Genomic DNA, 14862 nt, shown 5'->3' with positions numbered 1-14862 from the left:
GAGTGGTTTCACAGCCTGTAAACTTTAATCAGCAACCACACGATCCATTTACATATAATTCATATTTATTCTTTTCAAAATATGCAACGTCTTAATCAAATACCTGAAGGAAAATATGAATGGCACACACACACACACACACACACACACACACACACACACACACACACACACACACACACACACACACACACACACACACACACACACAATTAGTTCTCATGGAGACTCTGATATGGCAGTCATTCTTGTGTTTTCATTGGCGTCCTGTTCTTCAGGTAAAGGATCGTATTGTCGCCGATACAGCAGCCGTGTTACCATCGTGATGATGAACATCTCCATGATCATCAGCTGCTGACTCATCACTGTGGAGGCAGAATAAGGAGAAAAACAAGCTCAGCTGTTGCAGGATTAAATAGGAGACTTCAAGAAGTCACCACTGGTGAAAATGGATGCGTAATTAAACTGATACATTTGTCGACCGTTTGAATAGATAAATATGCGGATGACTTGTCTGATTGGTGCCGATGGATGCAGACTTACTGTATCCTCTGACTGCAGCAGGGAAAGGTGGAGAGCAGGCAATGGTTCCCTTTGTAGACAAGATGTTGATAATAGCTGACTGCAGCTGGCTCAGGATCAGGACCAGCTACAAACACACAAACAAGAGCACATGAGAACTAATGGAGTTGCAGCTTGAGTGATCCTGGCAAAATAGTCTTACAAACTTAGACTATTGTTGCTACATACTCTTTATCAGGAAGAGTTCATGTATGCTTCTTCAGTATCCTACCTGGTACATAGCGTATTTAGGGACAATCTTTATCGTTTGCAGGGCAGTCTTCAGGTGTATGAACATGATCGAAACAGGCCACAGAGCTGTGATTGTCAAGACGCCCACAAAACAGTTGATCCATATTCCAGGTTCTGTAATGCCCATCTGATACATGGTAACACACACACACACACACACACACACACACCCACACACACACACACACACACACACACACACACACACACACACACACACAGTGGAGTTAATAAAAAATTGGAGTTATCATAGTTAGCAGATCTTAGTAATGCAGAGCAGTAGGTTAAAAACGGCTTTAATGTAACAGCTGGATTCAATTAGTCTTAATGAGCTGCATTTCTGCCACTGCTTCCTGCTACTGTGGTTCTGTCAAGAGAAACTAACAACAACAAAAAGACAGAAATGAGAACAACTTTATCAGGCTTTTCTATAGGTTTCAAATACACTATATAAAATCACCAGCCACTTTGTTAGGTACACCTGTTTAACTGCTTGTTAATGCAAATATCTCATCAGCCAACCGCATGGCAGCAAGATTGGCATCGTATGAATGTGGAGCTGAAAGAAATATCAGATGCTATCTGTAATGCTATCATGTTTCCGAGGAATGTGCCACAAAGAATTAAGGCAGAACTGAAGGCAACAGGAGCTTCAATTTGGTTCCAGCAAGATATACGTAATAAAGTGTCTGGTGAGTGTATTTGAGGACAAAGGATTAGCAGAGAAGCAAACATGGTGGCATTAGCTGCTCGAATGTGGAGCGTGTGAAGATTCTCGTGGCTGGAGACAGGAAAGTGGGGAGAGAGAAACGAGAAGATACATAGCAAAGTTGCCTCAGGCACATGGCATATGGCTGCCTGCTCATCCACTGAGCTAAACTGGCACCTCAACTGAGACATTTTTTTGTGTAAAATTTTGGCTCATTTTGAATTTGATGGCAGCGACACTTCTTTAAATAACTGGACCAGAGCCATGTTTACTTTACCACTGCGTAGCATCATCTCTTCTTTTAACAACAGTCTGTAAGCGGTTTATGATTGTCTTGCTGAAATACGCAAGGCCTTCCCTGAAAAAGACATCATCTGGATGGGAGCATATGTCGCTCTAAAACCTGTGCATACCTTTCAGCACTGATGGTGCCTTTCCATATGTGCAAGCTGCCAATTCCATAGGCACTAGTGCACCCCAATACCATCAGAAATGGAGGTTCTCATTCCTAGCATTCGTTTCGATGTCTCACTATGGGATGCGCCTCCCTGCGTATTCCTCAGAAGCATTTATCTCATTACGCCAATCCTGATTGGCTGGTGATCGCGATGACCATGTCAGGCGGAGCCACCCACCTTTAAGTAGCTTGCGCTACAACATAGTCATTATTCAAAAACCTCTTCTCGCTTCGGAGCATATCTCAGGAGCAAATAGGCTAGCTAGCTGAACTGTCCACAGACAGGAGTGTCAGCTAACTTCTCCGTCGCCGGGCGCTAGCTGCCTTCTTTTGCTCACCTCTCCCCGTGAGTCTTCACCATAGACCAGGGCGTTTTACCACCTACCCTCCGGTAAGGCGGTTAATTACGGTTTGGCACGCCAGCCAACACCGTTCTCTCTTTTGCTGTCATCATAGTTGGCACCCCAGCTAACGAAGATGAACCCGCCATTCCCTCACACCAGAGGAAGCGGAGACTCTGGGGCTCGACTCTGCGTTTGCGGCAACAAAATCTCGAGCAAAGACACACACCAGGTCTGCTCTTGCTGCCTCGGGCTGGAACATGCCCAGCTTGCACTCGAAGCCCCCGGTTCATGCGTGCACTGTGCCCGGTTTACCATGAAGAGTCTCTGTCGACGGCTAGCGCGCCAAGCTAGCCTGTCGGGAGCAGATCCTTTCTTGCCCACAGCCGGGACCGCGGCAGATGGTGGTGACAAGGAAGAAATTGCGGAAGCCGAACCGCGCGCTGGCACCAGCTGGGGCTCACAGCTGGACCTAGCTGCGACGGCTCCGCCGTTGGAAAACGTGCTAGAGTTGGATTATGAGGATGATGATGAGGACACCTCAGAGCTCCTCGTATCCGACGATGAGGTGGACGAAGATGAAGTTTTCGTTCCCTCCCCTCAGGCTGTCAAGCCTAACACTGCAGCCACCTCCCGGGGCGAGGACAGCGCATCAGCTTCCCCCGCTCCCAGCATGGATTTGCAGAATGTGTGCAAACGCGCTGCTTCCAGGCTGAACATTCCGTGGCCCGACGTCGTAATGGAGACCACCAGATCACGTTACGAGGGGAAGAAATTGCCCCAGGCCACCAGGGCGGCGAAGCAGTTACTCCCAGTCTTCCCGGAGCTGTTGGAAGAGATAGCGGTCTCGTGGAAGGACTGCCCGTTCAGCAGCAGAAGCCCAATACAAGGGGCTTCTTCCTTGGATTTTGAGGGCATGGAGAAGCGCGGCTTACTCCGCATGCCCCCTATGGAGCCGTTAGTTGCAGCCCACCTCCATCCACGGCGAGCAGCGGCATCCTCCAGGAACCCCACACTCCCGTCAAAGGCGGACCGTTTTCAGTCCGTCATGACTGAAAGGGCCTACAAGGCGGCGGCCTTGGCTGCTAGGGCGCTGAATGTCTCCTCCATGCTCGCTGCTTATCAAGCAGAGCTGTGCGAGGATATGACGACTAGGCCCGACCCGAGTGTGTGGGAAGAGATCACTGTGATTACGGACATTTGCCTCCGCGTGCAGCGCTGTGCAGTCCAAGCCACAGGGAAATCTATGGGAATGATGGTGTTGCAGGAACGCGCCAGATGGCTCAACCTGACAGACCTATCAGAGAGGGAAAAGGAGGACATCCTTGACATGCCGATCATGCCTGACGGCATTTTCGGAACTGCTCTGGCTTCCATGCAGCAGAGATGTGAGGCAAAGAAGAGGGAGGACGAAGCTCTTAAACTTTGCCTCCCTCGGAAAACCGAGCCGATGCCTCCTCCGGCCCCGCGACAGACCTTTGCACAGGCTGTCCCTCGGCCACCCCCTCAGTTCAGAATCCCAAAACGTACGAAGCCCCAGCTGCCCTCCGTACCCCCACCGAGGCAGCATACGGGGGCAGGCTGGCCACGGAATGGCCGGACAGCGGCTCCGCCAGGACGACCAGCGCAGCCCCTCGATCCTCAGGCCAGGAAGAAGAAGAAGGCAGCCTGACAGGCTGCTCACTTCCCACAGGTGAAGAAGCTGGAAGTTCCCTGTTCACCAGCCCCACCTGCTATGTTCCAGAGTGTGTCGCAGGGGTACCCCCGCCCCATCGACCCCTCGTCGCTGCGCGTTATGCCCCCTCAGAGCGCACACGCACAGGCCACGAGGAAAGGAGACTTTGTTTCGGGAGCAGCAGACCCTGCCCCTCTCCTGAGTCGCAGAAACACACACTCTTGTTATTTAATAAAGCATGTTCCACTGCAGCATCCAGACTTACTGTCGAGGGCGCAGTCAAAACAAGAAAACAGCACAATGGCACTGCTGCCTCGGGAGGGGGCTGCACTTCCCCTCAGGAAGAGTGCCATAACCGACGCTGTGAAAAGTTTAACACCCCGCGCATGCGCAGTGTTAACCTATTGTCACCACGGTACCCCACCGCAAGATGGCCTCCTAACACAAGTTTTAGGGGCCCCCCAAGCGGACGAAACACAAGAAGTTGCCACTTCTCTATCTCGGAGGAGAGAGAGATGGGCGGAGCTCACACCTTCATCCTGGGTACTGAAAACAGTATCACGGGGCTACAGGCTTCAGTTTGCCGTTACTCCCCCTCGTTTCTTGGGCATAATACATTCCCAAGCACGGGGAGAGTCTGCTCGCATTCTACAGGAGGAAATACACTCGCTGTTAGAAAAGAGAGCGATATGTATAGTGCCCCCCGATCAGAGTCGAAGCGGCTTTTACTCCAGGTATTTCCTGGTCCCCAAGCGGGGAGGGCGCGGACTTCGCCCTATCCTGGATTTGCGGGCTCTGAACAAATTTCTCAGAAGTTCAGGATGCTGACTCATGCATCTCTGGTACGTTTGGTGCGCCAGGGCGACTGGTTCACTTCTGTCGACCTAAAGGACGCATATTTTCACATTCCCATTTACCCTCCACACAGGAGGTATCTGAGGTTTGCTTTTCGGGGCATCTGTTACGAGTACAGAGTGCTGCCCTTCGGCCTGTCCCTAAGCCCCCGGGTGTTTGTACGCTGCACCGAAGCAGCGATAGCGCCGCTCAGGCAGCAGGGCATTCGTCTGGCTACATATCTAGAGGACTGGCTCCTTCTAGCGCGATCGGAGCATGAAGCTGCAACACAGACGTGTGTCGTCGTGAAGCATCTAACCGATCTGGGTTTCATAATAAACACAGAAAAGAGTGTGTTGTCTCCGGCACAACATATAATATTTCTGGGTTTATCTCTGGACTCGATCTCCTTCACAGCCAGCCTGTCAGCCGAGAGAGTGAAGGCGTTCAGAGCGTGCCTCGCTATTTTTCGTCTACACAAACTGGTCCGCTTCAGGTTGTGCCTTCGCCTACTGGGACTGATGGCTTCAGCCATCCTTGTAGTGCGACTCGGCCGGCTGCATATGAGGGATTTTCAGCGCTGGGTAGCTTCACTCAGACTGAGCCCCGTACGTCATGGCGCGCGGAGAGTTACACTAACAGTGGATTGCGCAATGGCTTTACGCCGTTGGCGACATCCGGATTTTCTGACTCAGGGGGTACCCATGGGCACTGTTCATTGTCGGAAAGTGGTCACCACGGACGCGAGCCTGTCCGGTTGGGGCGGTGTCCACGAAGGGCGATCTGTGAGAGGTCTCTGGAGCGGCACTCTCCAACGATCCCACATAAATTGTCTGGAGCTTCTGGCGGTGTTTCTCACCCTCAGGCGCTTTCTCCCGTTCCTACAGGGACATCACGTCCTTGTAAGGACCGACAATACAACGACGGTCGCTTATATCAACCGTCAAGGGGGACTGCATTCACGCCAGTTGCACATACTGGCACGCAGACTGATCCTGTGGAGCAGCAAACGTCTCCTGTCTCTGAGGGCCACGCACATCGCAGGCTCTCTAAATCTGGGAGCGGATCTGCTATCCAGAGGCGCTCCGCTATACGGTGACTGGGCCCTGCATCCGGCCATTGTAGAACAGCTGTGGCTGCGCTACGGCCAGGCTTCAGTGGATCTTTTTGCTTCAGAAGAAAACGCGCAGTGTCCGCGTTTTTTTCTCCTTGCGCGATCAGAGCGCGCCTCTCGGTGCGGACGCGCTCGCGGATGTTTGGCCACCCGTGCTCCTGTATGCTTTTCCTCCTCTGGCGTTAATACCTCCCACTCTGTCCAGAGTGAGGGAACATCGCCACACAATGATTCTGATAGCTCCGCTCTGGCCGACAATGCACTGGCTAGCGGAGATATATCAGCTTCTGTGCGGGCAGCCGTGGCAACTCCCGTTGCGCAGGGATATGCTGTCCCAGGCACGGGGGTCGATTTTCCACCCACATCCAGAGCGCCTGGCACTTTGGGCCTGGCCCGTGAGTGGGTTAATCTAAGCATGGTGAATCTTCCCCAGGGGGTGATTAACACTATTCAGAATGCTAGGGCATCCTCCACCAGGTCTCTGTACAACAGTAAGTGGAGGGTGTTTGAGGACTGGTGCCACGAGAAGGGTCACATTCCCTTTCAGTGTCCAGTTGGCCTGATTCTGTCATTCCTACAAGACTTGATTGACAAGCAAAAAGCCTTTTCCACAGTTAAAGTGTACTTGGCTGCCATTGCTGCCTTCCACATGGGGTTTGGTGATAAAACAGTTAGCCAACACCCTTTGGTTTGCCGTTTTATGAAGGGGGCCCGCAGGTTACTCCCTGTCTCCAGGCCACTGGCACCCCCTTGGGATTTGGCGGTGGTTTTGGATGGGCTTTGTTGCCCCCCATTTGAGCCTCTACAGGAGACTGATTTAAAGCATCTGTCCCTGAAGACTGTGTTGCTGCTTGCTTTAGCCTCGGCTAAGCGTGTCAGTGACATTCATGCCTTTTCAGCACACCCTTCTTGCACTCAGTTTGCCCAGGGGCAGGCTAGGGTACTGCTGAAGCCCAACCCAGCATATGTGCCTAAGGTGGTTGGGTCATATGTGCCAATTACCTTGACAGCATTCTCCCCGCCTCCTTTTTCTTCTGATGAAGAACAAAGGTTGCACATGCTGTGTCCTGTTCGTGCTTTGCGTGCTTATTTGGACAGGACTAAGGGTTTCCGAGGAAGTGACCAGCTTTTCATTTCATGGGCAGGTCCTCACAGAGGCAAACCTATCACTAAGCAACGGCTCTCACACTGGATTGTGGAGGCGATTGCGCTGGGGTATTCGAGTCAGGGGCTGCAGGCTCCAGAGGGCCTGCGGGCTCACTCTACTCGTGGTCTGGCGGCATCCTGGGCCCTGTTTAAAGGGGTGTCAATCCAGGACATCTGTGCAGCCGCAAGCTGGTCTTCACCTCTCACTTTCGTCCGGTTCTACAGACTGGATATCTCTGCTCCAAGTGTAGCCCAAGCAGTACTGAGCTCTGGCTCCTCACTTGGATAGGTGGACTACTTGCTATTTAGCTGGCGGTTGCTTGAGATAAGCTCGTCTGACAATACGGGAGTCTCCATTTCCCATAGTGAGACATCGAAACGAATGCTAGGAATGAGAACTTTAGGTTACTTGCGTAACCCCGGTTCTCAGAGTAGCATGAGTGAGATGTCTCACCAGACAGCCCTTCTTGCTGGGGCGAAGCGAGAAGAGGTGCTTATCTTGAATAATGACTATGTTGTAGCGCAAGCTACTTAAAGGTGGGTGGCTCCGCCTGACATGGTCATCGCGATCACCAGCCAATCAGGATTGGCGTAATGAGATAAATGCTTCTGAGGAATACGCAGGGAGGCGCATCCCATAGTGAGACATCTCACTCATGCTACTCTGAGAACCGGGGTTACGCAAGTAACCTAAAGCTTTTGAACTGAGTGCTGATAACAAGCTGGATGCCCTCTCTTCTCTAAGATGCGGCATCCACGTTTTCCCTCCAAAGAATTTCAAATTTGGATTCGCCTGACGACAGACAAGTTTTCTATTTTCCTCAGTCCATTTAAGTTTCTGGATCATGTTCACATGTGTCTTCTTTGCATGACAGAGCTTTAACCTGCATTGTGGATGGCACAGCAAGCAGTGATTGACAGACAGTGACATCTGGAAGTGTTCTCGAGCCCATGCAGTGATTTCCATGACAGAATCATGCCTGTTTTTAATGCAGGCCCAAAGATCACAGGCATCCAATATTGATTTTCAGCCTTGTTACTTGCGCACAGAGATTTCTCCAGATTTTCGGAATCTTTTGATGATATTCTGTATTATAGATGATGAGATATTCAAAGCCTTTGTTATTTTAAGTTGATGAACATCCCTCTAAAATTTTTCCACAATTTGTAGACGCAGGTTTTTACAGATTTATGAACCTCTGTGGATCCTTACTTCTGAGAAACCCTGCCTCTCTAAGATGCTCTTTTTTATGCCCAATCATGTTATTGACCTGTTGCCAGTTGCATTCCAATGTTTTTGAGATGTGTTGCTGCCATCAAATTCAAAATGAGCAAATATTTTCTCATTTTTAACATTTTATATATTTTTATGTGCTATTGTGAATATAAGATTTGTAAATCATTGAATTCCATTTTTACTGACGCTTTACACATATTCCCAGCTTTTTTTGGAATTGGGTTTGTACATGGAAAGACGGTCATTTTTTTTTTCAACTCACGCCTTTTATGTCAAAATTTCCGTTGTTCCAGAGAACAATGGAAAGGATGGTGAAGGCAGTCTTCAGGACAGCGAACTGGAAGGAGCCAAGTTTGAGCAGGAAGAGAGAGCGTCTGGATGTGGAACAAAGAAAACCATTTCATTATTACTGCTGGTGAATAATTTAACCTCTGATTTACAACCAAAGTCGATTACGCAACTCCCCTCTAACTGTCCTTGAATATTACTGCAGGATGTTTTGAACTACACAGAGTAGACTCATCTTTGTGTGCTGTAGGCATGTCAAGAATTGAATGTTCTTGCACAACCACAGCAATGCTCTGCTTCTAAGGTGCATTACTTTTTTCTAAATATATAAACAGGGCACGGTGTAGCTGAGCATGCCCAGGCTAGATCATTGTCATCTTTCAGCGCAGGATGAAAGCTTTAAAAGGATTTTCTGTTTACTTTGCACACCTGTCTGTCATTGCCTGGCATAAATGTGAAGAAGTGTTGGAGTGTGATCTGATTCCAAGAAACTATATGGGAAGGATAATTTATGTCGGACAACCTTATCCATTTTTTAAAAACCGTTTAGGCTCCATAGGATTATGGTTGGGCTGGAGCATCTCTTCTACTAAAGAGCAAAAAAGGAGGCAACGAGGACAGGTCGCCAGGGGTAACACAGAGAGGCAGAAAGCCACACTCTCACATCTGGCCTTTATTAGGACTAATATACTGAAATTTCAGTTTTCAACCTCTTAAAATCAGCACATGTCTAAGGGGTAAAAATGAAGTCTTGTATAAATTGGGGTGCTGGGTTTGTTCAAATAGTACATTCTGCAGATAGATAACAAAATAGTGCTGTATGTGTTTAAAATGGACAAATTAATTACTCCACTGTGACAAACAGTGCCGCTTGACTTTGTCCTGCCAGAAAGGGGCATAACTTTGTGTAAATGCTGCCCCACCCTGACAGAGTTGAATGACCAGGAGTGTGTTTAATCTGTGTTTGCAGAACAGGAAAGGACAGAAACTCTAGTATGAATTCAATACTCTATGCACAGAGGCTCTGTGCTTTTGTAATATTTGAACAGGACACAAACTACATCAAAGCAACCTGACATGATAGAGACTGCACAGGGTCTGTGTTTCATTAGCATTTAACGATGTTACCATTACTTGCTGTGTCATGAAGCGATTGCCCAATATCAGAGCATCAGTGGAAAACTTCCATGGAAAGTGACCACTCTTCAGTGAAGCTATTAAATACAGACAGTTAATAAATAGAAGCTATTGCACAGATTTTACATGTAATTTCAGGTCTGTTCTTTCATGCAGCTTTATGTTTGTTAAACTACAGTAAAGTAAGCCTGGATTTCAGGCAAACAAAAGTTCTCATTCATTCATCATTGCTCTGGTATAATTGTTCCCAGATTTATCTGATTGCATCCAGAGAAATTTTGCTTCTGCTGCCAAGGATAATGTCCACTGTAAGACTGGAAGATGTCCTTCATCACAAAATCAGCTTCAGTCATCATGCTGAAGACATACAAATGTTGCACGCTCTCCAGAGATCATTCATTTTTGTTTTAGGTTTGCTCTCAGCTTACAAGGCAATACAAAAGTAGAAAAGTTGTACATTGTGTCACTTGAGGATTTACCGTGTGATGGCCACATGTGGCAGGCAGCGACAGCAGCAGCAACAAGGCCCCGTGCTGATCCTCAGTTTATGTTTCCCTGCACGCCTCAGAAACGCCTCGTCGCCACCCACCTCTTCCAGCATCAAGATCAGGAACTTAAACACCACCGTGGCAAAGTAACTACAGTGAAATAAGAGGAGCAGATACAGGTAAATGGAAATGAGGAAATACGGTAAGGAAATCTAGTAAAGTGGGAAGAATAAGAGAAAGGGATCTCGGGGGGTAGGGTTCAGGAAGATTAGTAGAAAAGTAAATGAGACCTCACACATTACGTAAAAGTACTCCTGTTTTCAATTTTCTGTAGGTTCTGAGGTTCAGGTTTCACTATGATCTTTCACAGCAGGGCTCTGCTGGTGAGAGAGACACACAGCACAGTGGGGAAATAGAAAGTGAATAGGAGAGAAGGAAAGAAAAACAAAAAAGACCCACCAGCCAGAGAACATATCAGTAAACATGGTAGCTCTGGGGATCCACATCCCCAGACATGACATGGTGCCAATCATCTGAAAAAGAGAGAAGAAAGATGGAAATGTCACATGAAGATGCAGTTAAACGTGCAATCAGTGTCATCGGTTTCTTTTCTGCAAACCATTCTTACCGGTGCTGCCCCATTCACCCAGATGATGACACTCTTTTTATTGGCGGGTACTTTCCTATAGATGTAGATACACTCCTCTAAGAAGACCAGCGCAGAAATTATTGCCATGAAGGTCAGGATGCCGTACAGGACATAGTCAAAAACACCAAACTCTGAAATTAACAAAGGGAACGGAAAATAAATGAGCTGTGCTCGAATCTGAGGTGGTTGATGTGATGTTTTGCGATTAAGCTCATGGGGATTGTTGTTGTTCCTTTAATGCAAGCAAGCAGCATAAATCATTACTAGAAAATAACCATAATTGCCTTTTGCATGAAACACAAACTAACGCTGAGGCCAATGAAAATGTCATGTGGCAGCATGAAAAGCTAAGTGCCAAAAATTCATATGTAAACCACTTGGACAATTTTGGAGTTGGAGAATTGGGCCGCTGTGTAAAGTCTTCTCCAGCACATCCCAAAGGTTTGAGCTCAGTGAATCCTGCCATCCTCTCTGAATATGTCTACACCATCAGGAAAGAACGAATTAGGCTAACTGGCAGCATGGAGCTGAGCTCCTTTTATTTTAGGATGAACCTAGACCTGACCAGCTGAAGCAACCGCAGATCATAACACTGCCCCCACATGCTTGGATTGTGGGGAGCAGGCATTCAATCCAGACTCATCAGACCACATGACCTTTTTCCATTTCTTTAGAGTCCAATCTTTATGCTTCATAGCAAACTGAATGACTAACCTCACTGAACATGTAAACAAATGAAAAAATTTATTAATTTTTATCCCAAAACTTTACTTTTGTGGATCAAACAATGATGTTACAAATTTGTCATTTTCCCATATAATGTCATTTATTAGTGGTTTCTTTTAGGTTTTAACCTTTTTTTCAAGCCGTTTTTTATCTTCAAATATTGCCTGTAAAAATGGTAAAAATGTTCATAAAAAAAAAAAAAATATATAACTAACTTATAACATAATAGCTATTTTGTGGCAAAAATCTTTCTAAAATCCACAAAAGCAAAGTTTGACAGGAATAATCGATATTTTCGATTGTTTTATAATTAAAAGAAAGAGTTAGAAAATGATGCTTGTGAAAAAAAAAATTATGTTACATAGTGTAATTTGACTCTTCTGAAAATGAGTAACATCTTTCCCCACGACCACATGATATGTCTTGTGATAAAGAGGAGCTACTCACTGCATCAGTTATATTTAAATAACCTGTTTATATTAATCACTGTAGTAATTATCTAATGAAAGGCTCTTATTTTCTTAAATCCAGGCAGTGGGGCAGTGTATCTGGGATAGGTTAATATATCTGTGAGTCTCTAAAGATTTAGCAGTTATTCAAATAAACTAGACTGAAACAAGCTACAGAGATCCTGTAGTGTTGGCCTTTGTTGGGCTTCTCAGCCCAGAATGATATCCAACAGCTTTGTACCAGCAAAACAAGTTTATCTCACAGTCACAAGCAAAACTACCCTCAAAGACGTAAAATGAATCAGTGCTCGGTAAGCTTCTGGTAAACTGGGTGATGATTCTGAAAGATGAAACCAGATGCCCGTGCATGTGGGCAGACTTATGCACAGTGGAAAGTAACAATGCAGGGCAGCGTGTAAGTTCTGGAAACAACCTCAGTACCTGGAAATCAGCAGCCATCAAGTCTAATTACAAGTGAATCACGCAAGCTGATGCTCACGAGAAAGGACAATATGTTATGATGAAGCTGCAATCCTGTTTGTGACTGAAAAAGAATGGGAGGAAGGGCCGAGTAAAGGTCCCCATCTGCTGTCACATAATTAGGAGTATCCTCATGATGCGTCTCATTCTTCTCTTGCACACAACGCAGACAAGAGATGTTTGTTTGTGATGATCTCACTCCACAGGAGCTCACTCAAATCTGTATTAATTTATTCGTATTCTTCTTCTTCTTATATTTTTTGTTCCCAGATACAGGTGGCATTTTTAACTTTCCCCTTAACTACTCAAACTACCATACTCTTATCCACCTGCAGCCAGAAATGTTCACAGCAGTCTGCGTTATTCAGCAAAGTGGAGACAAAGAGTTTTGAAGCTGTTACTGATTTCTGAAGGTTTATAAAAACAAGACTCCCCACAGGCCAATTGTCTGTTTTCATTTCTTAACATAATATTACTCATATTTTTAGCACATTTGCTGGTCAAGATATGCACTCAGCAGGATATTTGTTAGAGCTCTCTGACATAATTTTTTTTAATGGACCCAAAACATTTATTTCAATTATTTCCCCCTCACACTGCTGCTGCTGCTGACATGTCTGAATACACATGATCAGTGTGTGCCTGTCCCCCCCCCAAAAAAAGGAACATTCAAAAATAATAAACAAACATATAAAAAAAAATGCCCACAGGCCAAATGGCAAAACAGAGAATAAACCTAAAGTGCAAATATGGCTGTTCTCACTTTCACACCATGACTATTGGAACCTAAAGAGCTTGAAATAACAATATTAACTCCTCGGTAGAAATTTTAACTTTCCTGTGCACTTTGTCTCTTTGCTGGCTAATGAGTTATGCTTACAGTAAAGCAGAGGAGGGAGAGTCTGTAACTGTACAAAAAAGATAATTTATTGCACACTTCACTGGTAGTGAAAAGCCGAGCACGTGGTGGCACAGGTCGGCCTTCAGTACAGTGTCAGCTGAGACTAAACAGCAAGGCAGGAACAATCTGTGTGAGAGATATCATCACATTATGTGCATGATATTCTTGTCTGCATGTTAATTACTATATTGTTACACTCCATACGTGCAACAATTAAAGCAATTTAAAAAAAGGAAATTTGTGTCTCCTAATGATGTCTGGGAGGGCGCAGTGGCCCAGATGGGTTATTTATGTATTTATTTATGAGGCCAACAGGTTGCCAAACATCTGAAGAGTCCTGTAAGAAGCTAAAAAGCAACGAACAAGTTTCGACTTGACTGCTGGCATGGATATTAATGTTTCCTATCATATAATACATTGCCCTAAAAGGTGGAGTCAGCAGGGCTTTTGAAAGCATGTCAAAAACAAACAAACAAAACTGCTGGGTGTTTTCAGGAAATTTATTTCATACGTCTAACAAAGACACATTATTGTAACTTCAATTATGTTACGGGAGGGTCGGGGGGCGTTCACCACAGGCTCAGTCATTTATTCCCTAACATGGTTCAAAGACTCCCAGGAATCCTTTTTTACTCCTAATGAACCACAACCAGCCGTTTACTTTCTCTACTCCTCACCAAGAGAGCTCGGTGCAACATAAAATTCCTCCCACTAATTAAAATTCCTGTGGATGAAAAGGAATAAGGAGCTGAACCGCTATAAAGACGCTCATCGGGCGCAGCTCATCGACTTCGTGTAACAGGCAAATCTGCGGTGCCGAGCCCGCTGTACTCACTGCGGATGACTTCGAAGGCGAAGGGAGCGCCCCCCTCACACCTCGGGTCAATGGATCCATTGCTCATGTTGGCTGCTATCGATGCCGTCTCAGCCCCGTTTCCATCCATAGACTCTCGGTGCGTAAAAGTCTGAAGTGGCCTCTCCTAAGAGCGTCCTCGAACTTTATAAAAGGGCATTTCTGCCTCCCAGACACCCCGAAACACTTGTTAGCGTAACTGGGCCCGCCTCCTCTGCAGAGCGGTGAGTTATCGCGCATACATCTGACGAGACACTGACGCAGAAATCAGTTAAGACTACTACCTAAAAGTAGTCTTCCTTTGAATTTGCTCATTATTGATTTCCCCGCATTTTATGCAACACTAAGCTGATGGAATCAGGTGATTTTAAAATAATCTGGTAATCCCAGGGTCTGATTTGGATAGTTGAACATGCCTCCTGTAAATGTTGCTCACTTGAGAGTTGAAATGTTTCTGGCATTGCTGAAAGCCAATACAGGATTTCTCCTCTCCTGTTCATTATGACAAAAGACACACACACACACACACACACACACACACACACACACACACACACACACACAC

The 14862-nt window shown here is 46.3% G+C and overlaps 2 protein-coding genes across 2 annotated transcripts in view; one reads left to right on the top strand and one right to left on the bottom strand.

Annotated features, from left to right (window-relative positions):
- pcyt1ba (phosphate cytidylyltransferase 1B, choline a) overlaps nt 1-158 on the top strand; it is a 22996-nt gene extending 22838 nt beyond the window's left edge. Inside the window, exon 9 of the mRNA XM_030756759.1 lies at nt 124-158. The gene's annotated coding sequence lies outside the window, so the exon portion shown is untranslated. The remainder of the gene's footprint in view (nt 1-123) is intronic.
- LOC115799538 (organic solute transporter subunit alpha-like) lies at nt 48-14862 on the bottom strand. Its single transcript, XM_030756760.1, has 9 exons — nt 14734-14862; nt 14280-14552; nt 10868-11019; nt 10699-10772; nt 10231-10389; nt 8589-8700; nt 794-940; nt 544-649; nt 48-365 (listed from the first exon to the last, which is right to left on the bottom strand). Exons 2-9 carry the CDS (start codon nt 14386-14388, stop codon nt 220-222), a joined length of 1005 nt encoding a protein of 334 aa, XP_030612620.1. The 5' UTR covers nt 14389-14552; nt 14734-14862; the 3' UTR covers nt 48-219.

The sequence above is a fragment of the Archocentrus centrarchus genome, chromosome 20 (assembly GCF_007364275.1).
Source record: "Archocentrus centrarchus isolate MPI-CPG fArcCen1 chromosome 20, fArcCen1, whole genome shotgun sequence".
In the NCBI taxonomy this organism is placed as follows: domain Eukaryota; kingdom Metazoa; phylum Chordata; class Actinopteri; order Cichliformes; family Cichlidae; genus Archocentrus; species Archocentrus centrarchus.
Note: the sequence above shows the minus strand (reverse complement) of the source record. Positions and strands in the feature narration are given on the sequence as shown.